At 52.5% G+C, this 18255-nt stretch overlaps 2 protein-coding genes across 2 annotated transcripts in view; both read right to left on the reverse strand.

The window, feature by feature from the left end:
* Positions 1-18255, reverse strand: part of LOC144248867 (uncharacterized) — a 552852-nt gene that overhangs the window by 63298 nt on the left and 471299 nt on the right. The window lies entirely within an intron of this gene.
* On the reverse strand, positions 14545-15132 carry LOC144248861 (olfactory receptor 14J1-like). Its single transcript, XM_077790839.1, has one exon. It carries the CDS (start codon positions 15130-15132, stop codon positions 14545-14547), a length of 588 nt encoding a protein of 195 aa, XP_077646965.1.

The raw sequence follows: 18255 nt of genomic DNA on the forward strand, positions 1-18255 counted from the left end.
CCAGCCCGTGGGGTGTACCCTCTCTCTCTGGCTGGGGAACAATGGGCTCTGACTTTGGGGCCTGTGACTCGCACTGGGGCAATGTGGGAACTGTTCCTCCTCACCTCCTCCCTCATCTCCCTCATCTCCTCTTTGAGTTCCTTGCCCACAGCAGAGCCATGAGCCTGCACTGGGCCATGGATCATACTCTCACAATTTCTCAGCTGTTGGCAGCAGAGCCCACTGTCTCTCGGCTGTTATCAGCATTAATCGTGGCAATGAAGGTGGTGTACTGAGATGGCCCCAGCCTTGCCAGACTCCACAGCATTTTCCCTGTGCACCTGACCTTGTTTGGGTTATTATCATGCTGTCCATCCCTCCAAAGAGTACCTCCAATGCTGCCACTTCCCTCAGCTGTTGGATCCCTTCCTCAAGGGTTTTCCAGCACGTTCTATGCTGGTGCTCCTGCATTCTCTCCCTGTGGACAAACCTCTCTCTGACACTCATTAAAATCCGCTCCCAGAGGGAAAGGGACCCTGGCTCCCTTACAAAAATCTGATTCATACCTGAGCTTTGGGTTAAGGGTCCCAAATTCCTTGCCTCACCACCATCCAGCTGGACACCTGTATCCATGAGGTCTCAGACTTGAAGCAGTCAGGTTGTATAAGCCTCACGTCTCCATCGTACAATGTCCTTGTGCAGGTTACAGAGACTTTTGTACATCAGGGACTCGGTGATGATCACAACCTCTGGCTCCCCTGTGGGTTGTGAGGGCCTTCCCTTATCTGGGTGCTCTGATTCCATCTTAGACCTCCTTGTTTCTACAGGGGCGACTGCTGCTGGCTGTTGCTGCCTTTGTGGCTCAGCTGGAACCTGGACAGTTGTAACATCTGTGGGTTCCACTGCTGCCCCATCAGACTCTCCTTTTTCGAGGCAGGGGGAGGGCTTCTCACCAGCTGGGGAATGCACTCCTTCAGCATCTCCTGCATCTCCCTCAGCAGACCCCCACCCAGTCTGGGTGGTTCATATCTGGGGTGGCTGTGGGGCAGGGTCAGGCTCTCTGGGGCCGTGTCAGGTTCTGGGCTGGGTGTCAGGGTGGTTATCCAGGTTAATCTTCCCTCGTCTCTCAGTGCCAAATAGAGCAGGGCTAACAGCAACACAGCCCCTGTATGAGATCATTGGTATTTGGAGTGGATCTGAGCCCTTCACAAACTGGTGGGGCAAACCCAAAGAGATGGTTAAAGGCTTGGGAGAAAATTTCCCCCGGTGTCATTTCCTCACAGTAGGTGCCATTATTAAAGTAACCCCAAAAGCACACAGTCAGTGTGTGACAGCTGTGAATCCATGTGCCTGCTTCCCAGAGGAAGTTAAAGATCCATGAATTCTTCCCCTTATTCACCCATAAAACAAACCGGAGAACAGCCACAGCAGCCTTGGCTGTAGGAGCCGTGTTTAGATCAGGGCCTGCAAATGGAGAAATGCAGCCACGGTTCCGTGTCACCCAAACCAGGGCAGGCTGGAGCACAGGGTGCCGCTGAACAAGTCTCCTGTAGCAGCACACAAAAATCAAAACTTGGATTACTCAAGAACTGTTATTCCCTTTTTTGTTCCTGTGCCCTCGAGCCACAGGTTGGGTGCCAAAATCTGTCTTGGTTCGCAAAGACAGGAGTCTGCTAAGGAATGCAGGAGCCTCCCCTGAAATGGAAAAGAAAAAAATGTAGACCCCCTCCCTCTGAATTGCTATAAATTTTAAGTTAAGGGGGGCTCTCAGGCAAAAATATGGGAGCAGGAATAACAGTTATTTATTAGGGAAGAAAATAAAAAGATAAAATAAACAATGCAGTGAACCAACCTCTATCAGATGGCAATTGAATACATCTTGCCTTTAAATCCAGGACAACAACTTATTCAGCATGAATCACATCCATTTACCACATCCCCTTACCCCCAGATATTGCCCACCTGGGACTGACATCCCAAAACATTTTTAAAAAAATATGCATTTTTCTTTATAATTAAAATTTAGATAAATTTTAATTAAATGAATTAAATTAATTAATTTTAGCTTAATGACAATTAAATTTTTTTTTATGCATAAAAATAGTATTCAATATTTTATTATTTCATTTTAATGTTTGTATAAAAAAAATCTCAATATGTTTTTTGCAACCAAAAACTTATTGGTCATTGGTTCTAAGTAAGACAATTCCCTTCATTAATTCATTGACCCCTATTGGCTATTGATTTTGCCCTCTTTATTCTATTTTTTGTTTATTTGTATTATTTTTGTCATAATTTCTTACCATTTTCACAGACAGGGTAAGAGCAGCCACTTTGCGCCCACGGAGACATTTCTGGGCACATTTGGGGCAGTTTTGTGTCTGGGGAGGGAATTCAGAGAGAACTTGAGGGTCTGGGGGCCCCTGGGGGAGCCGGGCGGGCGCTTGGAGGGGCACTCAGGGATCCTGAGGGGCAGTTCGGGGTCCGGGGGAGCACTCGGGGGTCCGGGGCCCTGGAGGTCAGCGAGGGGAATTTGGGGCCCTTCGGGGTCCGGGGGAGCACTCGGGGGAGCTTGGGGAGATTTAACCGGGTTCCTCAGGGCGCAGGGCGCGGCAGGAATTTTAGGCGCAGAACTGTGTTCGGAGGGGCTCTGGGGCCGCGGGGGATGAGAGGAGAGGAATTCCCAGAAGTGACTGTACCGGGCATCTGTGGGGCTGGGAGCACTCAGGGGATCCGAGGACGCTTTTGGGGGGTCCCGAATGGGCGCTGAGGGCACTTGGGGATCCCGGAGGGTCTGGGGGACACTTACGGGACAGATGAGGGGTGGATACCGGGGGGGGGGGGGGGTGGTGGTCTCTGGAGCGCGGGGCATGACGGGCGTTGTAGTCCCGGCTTTAATGGGGCTCTATTGTGCTGCGGGGCATGATGGGAGTTGTAGGCAAAAGAAAAGATGGCGCTGACTCCAGGCACCGCCCCCAAAGCCATGATCCCATGCGCTGATTAGCTAGGGGCTTTGATGGGCGGGAGCCTCAGCTAATGGGAGGCGGCGGGGGCGGGAGCAGCTCATTCAACCCCTCCAGTCCCTCCCAGCACAGCCCAGTCCCTCCCGATACACCTGAGTTCATTCCCAGGCCCTCCCAGTTCCTCCCAATGTCATCCACAATATGCCCCAGTGTTGCCCAGTCTTCCCCACAATGTCCCTAGTTTATCCCAGTATCCCCCAGTTTCACTCCCAGTATGTCCCAGTGTGTCCCAGTGTACCCCCACAGTCCATCCCAGCCCACCCAGATTCCCCCTCAGCATTCCTCATGTTCCCAGGCTGTCCCAGTGCCCCACAGGATCACTCCCAGTATGTCCCAGTGTGTCCCACAGCATTCCCAGTGTTCCCCAGTATGTCCCAGTCCTCCCCAGTATTTCCAAGGACAGTTTAATTTCTCAGGGCTGCCGTGGCAGCCAAACCCAGCAGTGGGGTCAGTGCAGTGCCCATGGCCACAGCCCCTTGCAGTGCCCAGTGCAGCTGGGGCTGATGATCCACCCTCACAGCTGGCCCAGGCTGGTCTGGAGTGGTTTTGGTGGCACCTTGGGCTGGCACACACCTGAGGAGGGTGTCTGTTTTCATGGGAAACTCAGGGGTTTTAGATTGCTTCAAACATAGAAAAAAGGAAAGCCCCTCTTAGGCTGGGTGCAGCCAGCTCTGCAGGCACAGCAGGTCCCAGGTGAGTGAGGACAGACAGGATGGGCTGGGGCAATGTGGAGCAAGGTTGTCCACGCTGGGCCAGAGCTCAGGGCACAGCTTCTTTGAGCAGGCCAGAGCTCCTGAGGGGAGACCCTGGATCAATATCAACCACAGTATGCTGCAATCGCCTCTGATCTAAAGAGAAATGTCATAAAATACACCCTTTAAAACAGGAATGTGTATTTCTTACAAGCTCTTTGAAATCTTTCTCCACAACTGGAATAGGAAAAATTTAATGACCCTCTCAGGGCTTTGGTGTTGTTTACATCAGACTCAGTCCCTGAGTGTGTCTTCAAAAAACTTCTCAAGAACTCAAAGCTAAATTTAAACTCCAAAGTTTCTTGAAGTTTTAATGGGTTCTACTGAGGGACAGGACTGAGAAAGTGTCCCCAGGTTTCAGTTAGAGCAGAACACTGGAGACACTGATGACAGCTGGGCACAAGCAAGGGAAAGGTGTCTCTGGTGCTGAGCAAACCTGGATGTGTTTCAGGAATGCAAAGGGCCCAGGCCTGAGCCCCAGCCCCTGGCAAGGCAGATCCTGTCCCTCCCTCATTGCTCAGGGCTCTTCCCGGGATGGGCACTGGCATGTGGGGATGTGCAGTGCCAAGGGCAGGACCATGGGGCGGCCCCTGCCAGGCTGCTGAGCAGGGACAAGGAGGCACTGAGGCCCCAGGGCTGCAAGGGTCACTTGTCCCCTGGTGGCCTCAGGCCCAGGGCCAGCAGCCATGGCCAAAGGGCTGCACAGGTTGGCTCTGTCAGGACCTTGCAGCTGCTGCACATCCCTGAGCCCTCTGCAGCCCAGGCTGTCCCACGGTGTCCCTGCCCTGCGCCTCTGTCCCTGCAGGCTGTCGTCACCCCCGGCTGCCCCACCTCGCTGGCCCTTCCTTTGCTGGCAGCTCTGCCTCCTGCTGCCCCTGCCTGGCCACACAAAGCCTTGGCCTTGATACCAAAAGGGTTAATTCCATTTTTACCCTGCCTGGGAACTTTTAACACAGGAACAAGGCGTGCAGGAGCTGCTTTTCCAGCAGGGACAGTTGGAAGTGTAGAAGACATCTGGCTCAAGGGTGCAGTGATAGAAAAAGCAAGGACTGAAACTGGGAACTTGGGGTGGGTTTTATGGCAATGGGTAAATTGTAATACACATTTAGTGACTGTGTAGAAGCAACACACTGGTAGAGTTACATGTGCACATATGGTTAGGAGTTATCCCTCACTAGACCCGAGGCCTGAATAAATGATCCCCTCTTAAATAGCAAATTAGTGTTAAGGAGTCTTGTTCTGCTATTTCAGAGATTTGGTGGCCATGGGGCCTCACAGAACCCAGGAGTCAGCTGTGACTCTGTGCAAACTCATGGAACGAAGGGTCCATGGTGACACAGCGGAACCCCATGGAACCAAAATCCATTTTGGCACACTGGGGCCACATTGAACCAATGGCCCATTGTGACACCACGGATCCAAGGAGACCATTGTGACCCTAAGAAACCTCTTGGAACCAAGGGGCCATTCTGACACAGCAAGGCCTCGTGGAACCACAGGTCCATGGTGACACTGCAAGGTCACACGGAAGCAAGGTGGCCCTGGAACCAAGGTTCTACCATGGAACCTCATGGAACAAAGGGACCATGGTGACACTGTGGAACCAGGGAGACTGTTTTTGGCAGTAGGAAAGCTCATGGAACCCCAAGTCCATTGTGACACAGCGAGGCCTCATGGAACTAAGGGACCATTGTTAAACTGTGTGGCCTCATGGAACCATGAGCCATTGTGACACAGCGTGGCACCTCATGGAGCCAAGAGTCCATTGTGACACTGTGGGGCTCAGTGAAACCAATGGTCTGTTGTCACACTGCCAGGCCTTAGGTGTGGGTGCTCTGCTTGTTTTTTCTACCTGTGTCATAGTCAGGATTGAAGGTACTTGAGATGATGGTTCGTGTTCAGACTCAGGTGATTCTTGTTTCTTATCAGTGCTGCAGCCTCACAACTGTGAGTTCTGCAGTCTTTCATTAGCAAGTCACAAAATGGCCAAATATCTCTTGTTGCAAGGTCTTTTAAAATTATCCAGCCAAGACATGACACCTAAATTATTTTCCCTTTTAACCCAATAACTGATCCCTCAAAGCCCGCAATGTGGACTTTTCTGTCCAATCACAAAATATCACCCAAACCCATGAAGAAGAAGGTAAGAAGAAGATAAATAAGAAGACACTGTCTCCACCCGAAAACCTCCATCTTGCTTCATATTTATTACTATGTTCCAAAACCACAAACTCTTTAAGTTTTCCACCCTGTGGTAGTAGAACCAACCTCTAACCAACTACGCACCCGTAACCCCAGTGCTATTAATCAATTTTGGAAGCCTTCTCCACAGCCTCAGGTCAAATGCAGTGTTCTCTTGCAAGTCTGTGCCTTTCAGCACAGCAAGTTTAACATTCTCAGCATCCAGGGTTCCAACACTCATGGAATCAGGGACACTCCTGTGACACTAAAGGCCTCACTGAGCCATTGTGACACCACAAGGCCCCATTGAACCCAGGGGCCATTGTGACGCTATGGAGTGTTGGCAGGCCAAGGGGCAGCTGTCACACTGAGTGGCACCATGGAACCAAGGAGCTACAGGGCCCATGGAACTAAGGATTCATGGAACAGTGTGGGACCCCAGGGAACCAAATGTCCATGGTGACATTGTGGGGCCCATTGGAATCCTGGAGGCCATTCTGACACTTTGAGGCCTCGTTGAATCAAGGGGGTTCTGCAGGGCCCCATGGAGCCAAGGAGATCCTTCTGACACTGTGAGTGCCCATGGAACCAAGGGTCCATTGTGATCCTGTGGCACCAAGGAGACCCCTGTGACCCTGCAAGGCCTCATGGAAGCAAGGGACCATTGTGACACTATGGAGCCCCATGGAAACAAGAGGCCCATCGTGACACATCTGGGCCTCATGGAACCAAGGATCCAATATGACACCACCAGTGTGACACTGCAGGGCCCCATGGAAACAAGGGAACAGGTAACAGGTCTGGCTGGCTTGGCCTGACTGGTCCAACTACCCTTGGCATGTCGAGGGTTTCTTCTCATGTACCCCTGAAACAGAGCCCTGGGGCTCTGGGCTTTCCTTCCAATGGAAAAGAACTGCCCTTCTCATTCAAGCATCCATGGCCAAAATGGGATTACCCCCTCCAAAATTCCCAATATCCAGAGATTGCTCCTAAACAAAAGCTGTCATTAACAAGTGTGTTTGGCCTTGTCTTCCTGAGAGCTGGCTCTCACCTGCCTTCAAACACTTAGGCTCTGTGCTTTTCTTCCTGTGGAGAAGAACCGTCCCTCCTGCTCATGCAACCATGGCCAAAACTGACACTTTTCCTCCAAAATTCCCTACGTGCAAGGGTTTCTCCCAGACAAAAGCTGCCAGGACAGACTGCTCTGGCTTGCCTTGGCCTCTGGTGGTCTCCCTATTCTGCCCTGCAACACTGGGGCTTAGCTCTTTCCTTCCTATGAAAAACAATTGTCTTTCTTCTTCATTCTTCATCTGTCTCCTTCTTTTGGCCAGGTGTCCATGGCCGAAATTGGGATTCCACCTCCAGAAGTCCTATAGTCAAAGATTGCTCCTGCACAAAAGCTGCCATTACAGACAGGTCTGGCTGGCCTTGGCCTCCTTAGGGGGGGCTGTCACCTGCCTTCCAAACACAGGGGATCCATGCTTCCCTTCCTATGGAAAAGAACTGGCCTTCTCCTCCAGGCACAAATGTCTGAAATTGGGATTCTACATTCACAATTCCAAATATCCAAGGGTTGGTCACAGATAAACCTGCCAGGACAGACAGGTCTGGCTGGCCTTGGCCTCCGGTGACTGAAGAATTCATCAGATCCTGAAACACAGGGGCTCTGTGGTTTCCTTTTTGTGAGACCATTGTGACACTGTGGGGCCTTGTGGAACCCAAGGGTCATTGTCACCCTGGGGGCCTCATGGAAGGAAGGGGCCACACTTCAGAAGCAAGGAGAACATTGGGACACTGCAGAGTGCCATGAAACCAAGGGAACATGGAACAGGTCTGGCTGGCTTGGCCTCCCAGGGCCACCTGACAGGTCCAGCTGATCTTGGAATGTTGATGGCTGCCTCTCATCAGCCCCTGGAGAACTGGGGCTCTGTGCTTTCCTTCCTATGGAAAAGAACCATCCATCTTTCCAGGTGCTCATGGCCAAAATTGATATTCCCCCTGAAAAATTCCCTTTATGAAAGGGTAATCCCACCCAAAATCTTCCAGGACAGACAGCTCTGGCTGGCCTTGGCCTCTGATGGTCACATCTCATCTCAAGGAAGCCCTGAGGAAAGTATTTGAGCAAGTTTGACTGCTGGAATGTCAATGAGTCTCTTGTCGTCTGAAAAACTCAGATGCTCTTCTGGTCATATGTGTCTTTTATTCCTCATTGTGTACTATGTGTGAAATATAATTTTCAGCTAAAAAATATTATTCTTATCACTCTCCCAGTGTTATCTGACACAAAACACCTTGTCTACATATGGATCAAGGCCACCTGTATAAGCAAACACAATGAAGAATCCAGCAGGAATTATTTGTCTCTGTTCCCATCTCCTCTGGAGCTGGAGGTGCAACCCCAGCACTTGGAAGGGCTCAGGGGGTCAAAAGCTCAGCTCCCACACAGAGAACTTGTGGACCTTGGATGCTCTTCCTGCCCCTGCCCGCTCAGCCAGGCTGAGATGGACACTGATGGTTTCTGTGCCAGGCTCTCCCAGCCCAGCCCAGCTCCCTGCCAGCTCTGCCAGCTGCCCTGAGCTCTGGGCAGCACCAAGGGCCTCTCCCCAGCACAGCCCAGCCGGCTCTGGCCCCACAGATCTGCTCAGCCCAGGCTGCTCTGGGCACTGCCCCACGGCCTCAGCCCCTGCCAAGGGCACAGCAGCAGCTGAGCTCAGCCAGGACTCAGCCCCACCATGGGGGAAGGGGCTTGGCCAAGGCCAAAGGAGCTCCCTGGCTGCCCTGCTCCCCTCTGCCTGAGGTGCTGAGAGCTCTGCAGCCCCTCCTGCCATCCCATCTGCCCAGGCCAGCACAAGAGCCCCGGCCCTGGGGCCCTCCAGAGCTGCTCCTGCTCCAGGCCCAGGGCCCATCCCAGAGCTGGGGCAGCCACAGAGCTGTGCCCATTTCTGCTCATTCCTGCTCTGATGGGGATGGATCCTCAGCCACTTGGAGGCTGCTGATGAATTTTACTGCTCCAGAGGCCTCTTCTATCTTGAGTCCTTCAGTTCAGGAATTCAGTGACAAAAGGCTTATAAACATTTGTTCAAAATGCCAAAACAAGGAAAAACCCATGGGAATAATTCAAGTCCTCAATTCTTCTGTGCTTAATTAGACAGATTTGAGAAATGTATACAAAGTGAATATACTATATCGAAAACAGGGCAGAGAGAATTGTTCTTTTCCTGTTAATAGACTGATATCAGCAATGTCCAATTGATATTTAGCCCCAGCACCTTTTAACGCTGTCTGAACATATATGAAAATCAAGACCCTTCATGGCTGACAATCAATAACACTTTGTCCCTCTCCCCTCCCCACCATTTCTCTCATCCCACCCCTGGCACTCAGAGCAGCTGAGGAATGGAGTCACATCCAGGGTATCCCCAGGGCTGAGGACTGGGGCCAGGTCAGTGAAATCTCTTTATTGCTGATCTGGACGAGGCCGTCGAGGGCACCCTCAGGCAGTTCCAGGTGAGCCCAGGCTGGGTGGGAGTGTGGCTGTCCTGGAGGGCAGGAAGCTCTGCAGAGGGATCTGGACAGGCTGGAGCCATGGGCCCAGGACAATGGGATGAGGTTCACCAAGGCCAAGGGCCGGGTCCTGCCCTGGGCTCACAACCACCCCAAATCCCTGGCCGTGCCCTGCCCCTGATCCCCACAGCCTGTCCTGTTTCCTTCATCCCTGCATTGCCAGGGACTTTCTGGGACAAGGGTGCTCTGCTCTGGGGGTGGAGGGAGCTCCATGTGCCACCACTGGAGTGGGAACCACAACTCATCAGGTGTGTGTTCTCTGGGGGTCAGGAACTGGTGAGACTCAAAGGCACAGAAATTTTCTCCTCATGGCCAACAGACCATGGTTGAACAGGACACAATTTAATAACAATCACGCTCTTCCCTGAGCTGTGTGCAGCATCCCAGCAGCATCTGATGTGTCCACCATCCACTAGTGACTTACATGCTAAAATTATCTTAGACAGGAGTGTGGGCAAAACAGCTCAAACAATACCTGAATTGCAAAGCTGTCAGTGGTGGATGGAGAAGGGAGGTCAGGCTGCTTTTGGTGCTGAGGAAATGCAGAAACCAGCCTGACTCATTTCATCTCCTCCTGGCCTGGCTGATCTCCCCTCTTTCCCCTTACACCCAATGGCTTCTGTCTCCCACCAGGCCCCCAGTGAAGAGCCTGGCTCTGTGTTCTCCATCCCCTCCTCGCTGGCACTGCCAGGCTGGGATGAGGAGCACCTCAGCCTTTCCTGCTCAGGCTGGACAAGCCCAGCTCCCTCAGCCTCTGCTCACAGCCCAAGGGCTTCAGTCCACCTTGGAGGCCCTTCCCTAACCCTGCTCCAGCTGCCAGACATCTTTCCTGCCCTGGGGAACCCAACCCAGGCAACAGGCACCTGGATAATCCACATCCTTGATGTCCTGGTCACACAGCCCTGGCCCCTTTTCCCCATGTCAGGCTCTGGGGTGGATCCTGTGGAACATCCTTTGGTGGAGGCTGTGGCTCCAGGGGGACCAGGGGGATACCAGGGGACAGGGACCCTGCTGGGCATGAACAGCATTGGACTTGTTGGGAGAAATTGTGAGTGGGAGCTGGGGTGGAGTGACCAACCCAGTGACCTCACAGAGCCCGCCTGGAATGTCACACAGCCCCTCTGGGATGTCACACAGCCCCTCTGGGATGTCACACAGCCTCTCTGAGATGTTACAGCCCATTCTGTAATGTCACACGGCTGGTCTCTGATGTCACAGACAACTCTGTGATGTCACAGTCTGCTCTGCAATTTCAAAGCTCTCTCCTGTGATGTCAAAGCCTCTCTGTGATGTCACAGAGATGGCCTATGATGTCATAACTTCTTGATGACATCACATTAACCACTCTGTGATGTCATGGACCATTCTGTCATAGATCACTCATGTGATGTCATAGCCCACTCTGTGATCTCATGTTAGCAGATGATAAATTGTCTCCACGAGGTGAGCTGACACCTGGAGCTTGTTCTCCAAAACCCCAGGCCTATGGAGACCCCACAATGCCCATTGTGGGAGAAGGGGAACTGGAAGTTCACCAGCCTCAGTGTCCTGCCAGCTCAGCCAGGCCCACAGGAACATTGGGGCCCACGACCACCAGAAACCACCAGAGAGACCTCCAGGACAGAAGAACACATGGGTAATGGAGAGGGGAAATATGTTAATGGTTTTGGGGAAATGATTATCAGATGTGTGTTTAGTCCAGCACAATCAATGAATATGTGTGCAAAATACAGAATATGAACAGAAACTTTCCTGTACTCAGCATGCTCGGCTTTGGGAGGAGCTATCCCCTGTGCATCCCCCTGAATAAAGAATGATGCTTCTTAATGCTGCACTGGTGTTAAGGAGTTTTCTGTTTTACCGAATTTTTGGTAACACTCCACTCCCAAGGAAAGCTCTGTCTGCTGCTGTTGACAAAGAGAGAAGGGCTGGTGGCAGATGTGGGGGTCGGAGGCTGCCTGGGGCACAGTGACCATGAAATAATGAAATTTTCAATGATCTGTGGCAGAAGGAGAGGCAGCAACAAAACTTCCACACTGGAATTAGGAAGGGCAGACTTTGGCCTATTTAGGATGCAGATTTGGGGAGTACAAAATCAGGTACTGATTTTTTAAGGAAAAGAGCCCTTAAAAACAAAGGGGTTCAGGAACGATAGACACATTTTGAGAAAGCAGTCTTAAGGAGGATGGAGCAGCCTGTCCCAGTGTGGCAAAAGATGAGCTGGTGAGGAAAATGACTGTCCTGACTGCCCATGGAGCTTTTGTGGGAACTCAGGGGAAAGCAGAGAGAGCATTAACTTTGGACAGAAGGTCAGGCAACTTAGCAAGTGTTTAAGGATGTTGTTACATCATGCAGAAAGAGAAAAGGAAAGAAGTGAAATTTCAATTAGAGATTAACCTGGCCACTTTTGTGAAAAATAATAACAAATTTGTCTATGATTAATAGCAAAATGTGGTATAAGGAGAAATTCTACTCTTTATTGGATGCAGTGAAAAATAGAGTAAATAAAGATAAGGGAAAGGCTGAGGTACTTAACACCTTGTTTGACTCAATTTTTAATATATGGAGAGATTCTCCTCAGGACAAGAGTTCTCCTGAGCTGGTAGATGGGCACAGGAAGCAGAACAGGTCCCTGTAATCCAGGAGGAAGCAGCTGCTGACCTGCTGAGCCACTCAGATGCTCACAGGTGTATGGGATCAGATGGGATCCATCCTAGGGGGATGAGGGAGCTGGTGGATGAGCTCCCCAAGCTGCTCCCCATCATTTACCATCAGTCCTGGCTCACCAGGGAGGTCCCAGAGCACTGGAGGTGACAGTGTGAGCCCATCCCCAAGAAGGGCTGGAAGGAGGATCTGGGGAGCTCCAGGCCTGTCAGCCTGACCTTGGTGCCCGGCAAGGTTATGGAACAGATCACCTTGAGAGCCACCACAGGGCACCCACAGGATGGCCGAGGGGTCAGAGCCAGCCAGCGTGGATTTAAGAGGGGCAGGTCCTGCCTGAGCAACCTGATCTCCTTTTATAACCAGGTGACCCTCCTGTGGATGTGGGAAAGGCTGTGGATGTGTCCATGTGGGCTTCAGCAAAGCCTTGGACACTGCCTGTGACAGCATTCCCTGGAAAAGCTGCAGCCCATGGCTTGGGCAGGTTCCCTCCTGGCTGGGAGATGGAAGAGCTGGCTGGAGGCTGGGCCCAGAGAGGGGTGGGGATGGTGCTGCACCCAGCTGGTGTCCAGTCCCTGGTGCTGTCCCCCAGGGATCTGTGTTGGGCCCAGTCCTGTTTAACATCCTCACCGATGATCTGGGTGAGGGGATCGAGCCCACCATCCCCAAATTTGCAGGTGACACCAAGCTGGGTGTGAATGTGGATCTGCTGGAGGGCAGGACAAGAAGACACAGCCTCCAGCTGCACCAGGGGAGGTTTAGGCTGGACAAGAGGAAGAAGTTCTTCACAGAAAGGGTGAGTGGGCATTGGAATGGGCAGGCCAGGGGGGAGGTGGCAGAGTCACTGTCCCTCTCCAGTGGCACTCAGTGGCATGTCTGGGTGACAAGGCGGTATTAGGGCATTGGTTGGACTTGGTGATCCCAAAGGTCTTTTCCAGCCTATTTGATTCTGTCATTCTGTGATGATTGGGATACTCTGGAGCCATTGTGACCCTGCAAGGCCTTGTGGAACTAAGAGGACCATGGTGACCCTGTGCAGCCCCATAGGACCAGTGCTCCATTGTGGTGCTTGGGGGCCAAATGGAACCAGGGAGTCCCTGTGACACTGGGTCCTGGTGGAACCACAGAGGCCATGGTGACACTGCGGGGCCTCGTGTGACCGAGGGGTTTCATTTCACCACTGTGACACTGCCAAACCAAGGAGAGCATTGGGAGAGTCCAGGGCCCAGGGGAACCAAGGGGCCCTTCTGACACTGCAGGGCCTCATGGAACCAAGGGGATATTGTGACACTGCAGGGCCTCATGGAACCAAGGGGACATTGTGACACTGCAGGACCTTGTGTAACCAAGGGGCCACTGTGACACTCTGGGGCCTCAGGGAATCTGGAAGGCCCTTGTGACACTGTGTGGGCTCATGAAAACAAGGAGTCCATTGTGACACTGAGGGGACTTGTGGAAGCACAGAGAGCATTGTGACAGTGTGGGACCTCGTGTGACCATGGGGGCTTTGTGGCACCCTGGGGCCCAATGGGACCAAGGGGCCACTGTGAAACTGCGGCACCAACGAGAACATTGTGACACCGTGAAGCCCATGGAACCAAGGAGTCCATTGTCACGTTTTGGGGCCCAGTGGAACCAAGGAGACCAGTGTGAGAGTGCAGGGCCTGGTGTAACCAAAGGGACATTGTGACACTGAGGATATCCATGGAACCAAGGACAATTTTGTATATGTTCAGAAAGTGGGATGTGAGTGTTGACCCGCAGGAGTACAGGAGGGCTCTGCACAGAGACCTGGACAGGCTGGATCCAGGGCCCAAATCCAACAAGGTGAGGTTTAACAAGTCCAAGTGCCGGGTCCTGCACTTTGGCCACAACAACCCCTGCAGTGCTACAGGCTGGGGACAGAGGGGCTGGACAGCAGCCAGGCAGAAAGGGACCTGCAGGGACTGATGGACAGCAGGCTGGACATGAGCCAGCAGTGTGCCCAGGTGGCCAAGAAGGCCAATGGCTCCTGGCCTGGATCAGGAATGGTGTGGCCAGCAGGAGCAGAGCTGCTGTGCCAGCATTGATCTGCCCCAGCTCTGCACACAGACATTGCTGCTGCAGCTCCAGAGAAGGCAATAAAAGAGCATCTCTGCAGAAAACTCTGCTGGGAGATTCTTTATTTCTTTTAAAGCCACCAAGAGAACAGCTCCTCATTGACACAATCTGTGGCCACAGGGAAGGTGGAGACACACAAAATGACAAATGGCACAAAAATTACATTTATTGTGGATAATATGAAAAAAACTAAAACAAAGGAAAAAAAATCCCCACAACTAATTCAACAAGAAGTGTCAAAGATGACTTTTGTAACAAGTGACTACCAGAATTTGGCCAGCATTTTAATGTTCCTGAAAGCATCCAGTCATCAGTGTCCACACTGCAGCCTTGAGCTCCTGGTTCCTCAGGCTGTAGATGAGGGGGTTCAGGGCTGGAGGCACCACCGAGTACAGAACTGACACTGACAGGTCCAGGGATGGGGAGGAGATGTAGGGGGGCTTCAGGTGAGCAAACATTATAGTACTGACAAACAGGGAGACCACGGCCAGGTGAGGGAGGCAGGTGGAAAAGGCTTTGTGCCGTCCCTGCTCAGAGGGGATCCTCAGCACAGCCCTGAAGATCTGCACATACGAGAAAACAATGAACACAAAACAACCAAATACCAAACAGGCACTAACACCAATGAGCCCAAGTTCCCTGAGATAGGATTTGGAGCAGGAGAGCTTGAGGATCTGGGGGATTTCACAGAAGAACTGGCCCAGGGCATTGCCATGGCACATGGGCAGGGAAAATGTATTGGCTGTGTGCAGCAGAGCATTGAGAAAGGCACTGGCCCAGGCAGCTGCTGCCATGTGGGCACAAGCTCTGCTGCCCAGGAGGGTCCCGTAGTGCAGGGGTTTGCAGATGGACACGTAGCGGTCATAGCACATGATGGTCAGGAGGGAAAGCTCTGTTCCAAGGAAGAACAGAAGGAAAAAGAGCTGAGCAGCACATCCTGAGTAGGAGATGTTCCTGGTGTCCCAGAGGGAATTGTGCATGGCTTTGGGGACAGTGGTGTAGATGGAGCCCAGGTCGCTGAGGGCCAGGTTGAGCAGGAAGAAGAACATGGGCGTGTGCAGGTGGTGGCCGCAGGCTACGGTGCTGATGATGAGGCCGTTGCCCAGGAGGGCAGCCAGGGAGATGCCCAGGAAGAGGCAGAAGTGCAGGAGCTGCAGCTGCCGCGTGTCTGCCAGTGCCAGCAGGAGGAAGTGGCTGATGGAGCTGCTGTTGGACATTTGCTGTGGCTGAACATGGGCAGCTATTTATGGAGAAAGGACAGGGACAAGTCAGGAGAGGCTGCTCGGAGCCAAACCTGGGCCATTCCCTGCAGCCTGTCCTGCTGGCACTCACCCACCCTTGTTCCTGCTCTGGGAAAACCTTCACCCAGGTCCCTGCCTGAGCTCCAGCTGTGCTGGCTGAGTGTGCCAGGAGCAGCCAGGCCTGTGCGTGGGGGCTCTCGAGGAGCCATCCCTGCCCTGCTGCCCTGGGTTTGTGGCCATGGGGCAGAGGGACAAGGTTGGATATTCAGGATTTTTCAGGGGAATCACTCCTAATGCAGAAAGGATTGGTAGCATCTGCACTCCCAGGTCAAAAGGATGGAAGGAGATGGTTTTAGGAACTGTGTTCCTACCCACTCACAATTGCTGGCTCTCTGAGGTCAGAAATCCCCAGCATTCCTGCTGCACTCAGAGTTTGCCACTGAGAGATGTGAGAGGCAAAGGATTCCCTGTGGCTGAGGGAAGGTGAGGGGCTGGATGGGCTTGTTCCCCCAGCACTGCTCTGTTCAGCCCCCTCTGCTTCCATGGGCATCTCCCTGGGCCTGGACATCCCCTCCTGAGAGGTGCCTTGTCCCTGCCAGCGCTCACAGAGCCCATCCCACCCTGTGTGCCCTCGGCCCGGCCCTACAGAAACCTGCCTGTGTGCAGGGCCCTGGCTGGGGCAGGCTCTGTGTGCAGCTGGGCAAGGGCAGCTCAGGAGAGCCCTGCTGGGCCCTGCAGAGGTGATGCTGCTGCTGCCCAGGGCTGAGGAGTGGCTGAAGGCCCTTTGGGAGGCTCCCAGCAGAGACACTGACCAGCCAAAGTCACAGATCTGGAGTCTCTGTACATGTTCAAACATTCCTTTGATGATCCTGTGTGTCCCTTTCAACTCAGAATGTTCTGTCATTCTGGGATTACAATTCCTGTTCCGCTTCTCTCATCCCCCAGATCTTTTAAATCAAAAAGGAAAAAAACCCTCTCTGAACAGTGTTAGAACAGTAAAGGGAAAACCAGACTTTAATTGGAAGCTTTCAGGTGTCTCAGTGGGGATGAGGAAAAATCATACCCTGATTTCAGCCACTCATTAAGTATGAATAATTAGGTTATTTAACAGGAACATCCTATAGGGGATTCAGTTGCCCGTTACATACCCCTGGCCCAACCCATTGGAGTAGGTCCAAGGACTTCTTCGCCCAGCTTTTTCTTATCTCTGCTCACATTCAAAAACTGAAATGTTCTTCTTGTAGGTCCTCTTCCTAATAATAAGACTATACAGAATTTCTGGAATGCATTTAGATAATCAGCTTATTGTTCTACAATCTAAGGGAAAGTTAAGGAAACCTACTAAGGTTAATTACGGATTATAATTATGTTAACTATATAATAGTAGTTTAAAATAGTTATTTAAATTTTAATACAGTTAGGTAAGAATTATAGTTTTATAACTATATCATAGTAATTTACAGAACCATGAATATATGACAAATATAGGAAAAGCAAAAATATTCTTGTCACCACCCCAACATTCCCATCCTACTCCAAGCAGGAAATTGAAAACACTCTCAAGAAAGCTCCTGATCTTTACAGCAATCCCAGCCTTACCTTCTTTGGGAAGAGTCCTCCGGAGCTGTGCCCAGGCTGGTCTGGAGCTGGAGTAGCACTGCCCCAGCCAGCCCCTCTCAGCAGCAGCACCTGCCCTGCTCAGGGTGGCTCCTTCCCCCCACAGCTCCTGGCCAGCGCTGGGAGCAGCTCCAGGGCCGGCTGAGAGCTGTCCCTGGCAGGCAGCAGAGTCCCTGGCCCAGCACAGCGCCCTGGGCTGCAGGACCCTGCTCTGCAGGACAGCCCTGGGCACCCCTGGCTGCTCTGCACAGGAGATGAGCAGAGAATGCACTCACAGGCTCTGTGGGCATTGGCATGTTCCAGCTTTAGGAGATCTCTCCAGGAGCTGCAGCTGCATTGTCCTGCAGCCAGAGGTTCCTGTGCCAAGGGCTGGCAGTGATTCTGCCCCAGGCACTTCTCAACCCCTTCCCAGCCCTGACTGATTGAAACTCTCTGTGCCTCTGTGCTGTGCCCGGGCTGGCTGCAGGCAGTGCCCCAGCCCTGCTGGGCTGGGAGAAGAGCTGCTCAGCAAGAGAAATGTGCTTTTGAAGCTCTGCTTGGTTATCAGGATCACCCTCTGTGCCAGGAGCCCGGCCCAGCTCAGCAGCACAGACACAGCACAAGGACTTTAATCACCCTCTGGAGCTTTGTGCTCAGGCCCTGAACATCAGGCCCTGAGAGGGAGATGCAGAAACCTCTCCAGAACTCCAAGTCAGAATCCAACTCCAAAGTTTCTTGGACTTTTAATGGGTCCCACTGAGGGACACGACTGAGAAAGTGTCCCCAGGCCCCAGGCAGAGCAGAGAACTGGAGGCACTGATGCCAGGTGGGGACAAAGAGAAGCCAAGTCTTGGTGCCCTGGGGCACAGCAGAGTCTGTGCCACCAAGGGCTGTGAGGAGACACCTTGTCCTGAGGCCCTGGGGCCTCCTGGCACAGCCCCAGCCAGGCTGGGCACTGTCAGCCCCTGCTCCTGCCCTCAGCATCCCCCCATAGCCCACATCCCAGTGGCCTCAAGGATCTGCTGGAAGGAGTCCCTGGGGAGCCTTGGTCAGGAATGGCTCTGGGGGCTCCTTCATGCTCCCAGGAACTGCAGGTTTTTGAAAGGACTTTGGCTTTTGCTTTTGCCTTGGAGTCTTTGAGAGGTTTCTGCAATCATG

The sequence above is a fragment of the Lonchura striata genome, unplaced genomic scaffold (assembly GCF_046129695.1).
Source record: "Lonchura striata isolate bLonStr1 unplaced genomic scaffold, bLonStr1.mat Scaffold_99, whole genome shotgun sequence".
In the NCBI taxonomy this organism is placed as follows: Eukaryota; Metazoa; Chordata; class Aves; order Passeriformes; family Estrildidae; genus Lonchura; species Lonchura striata.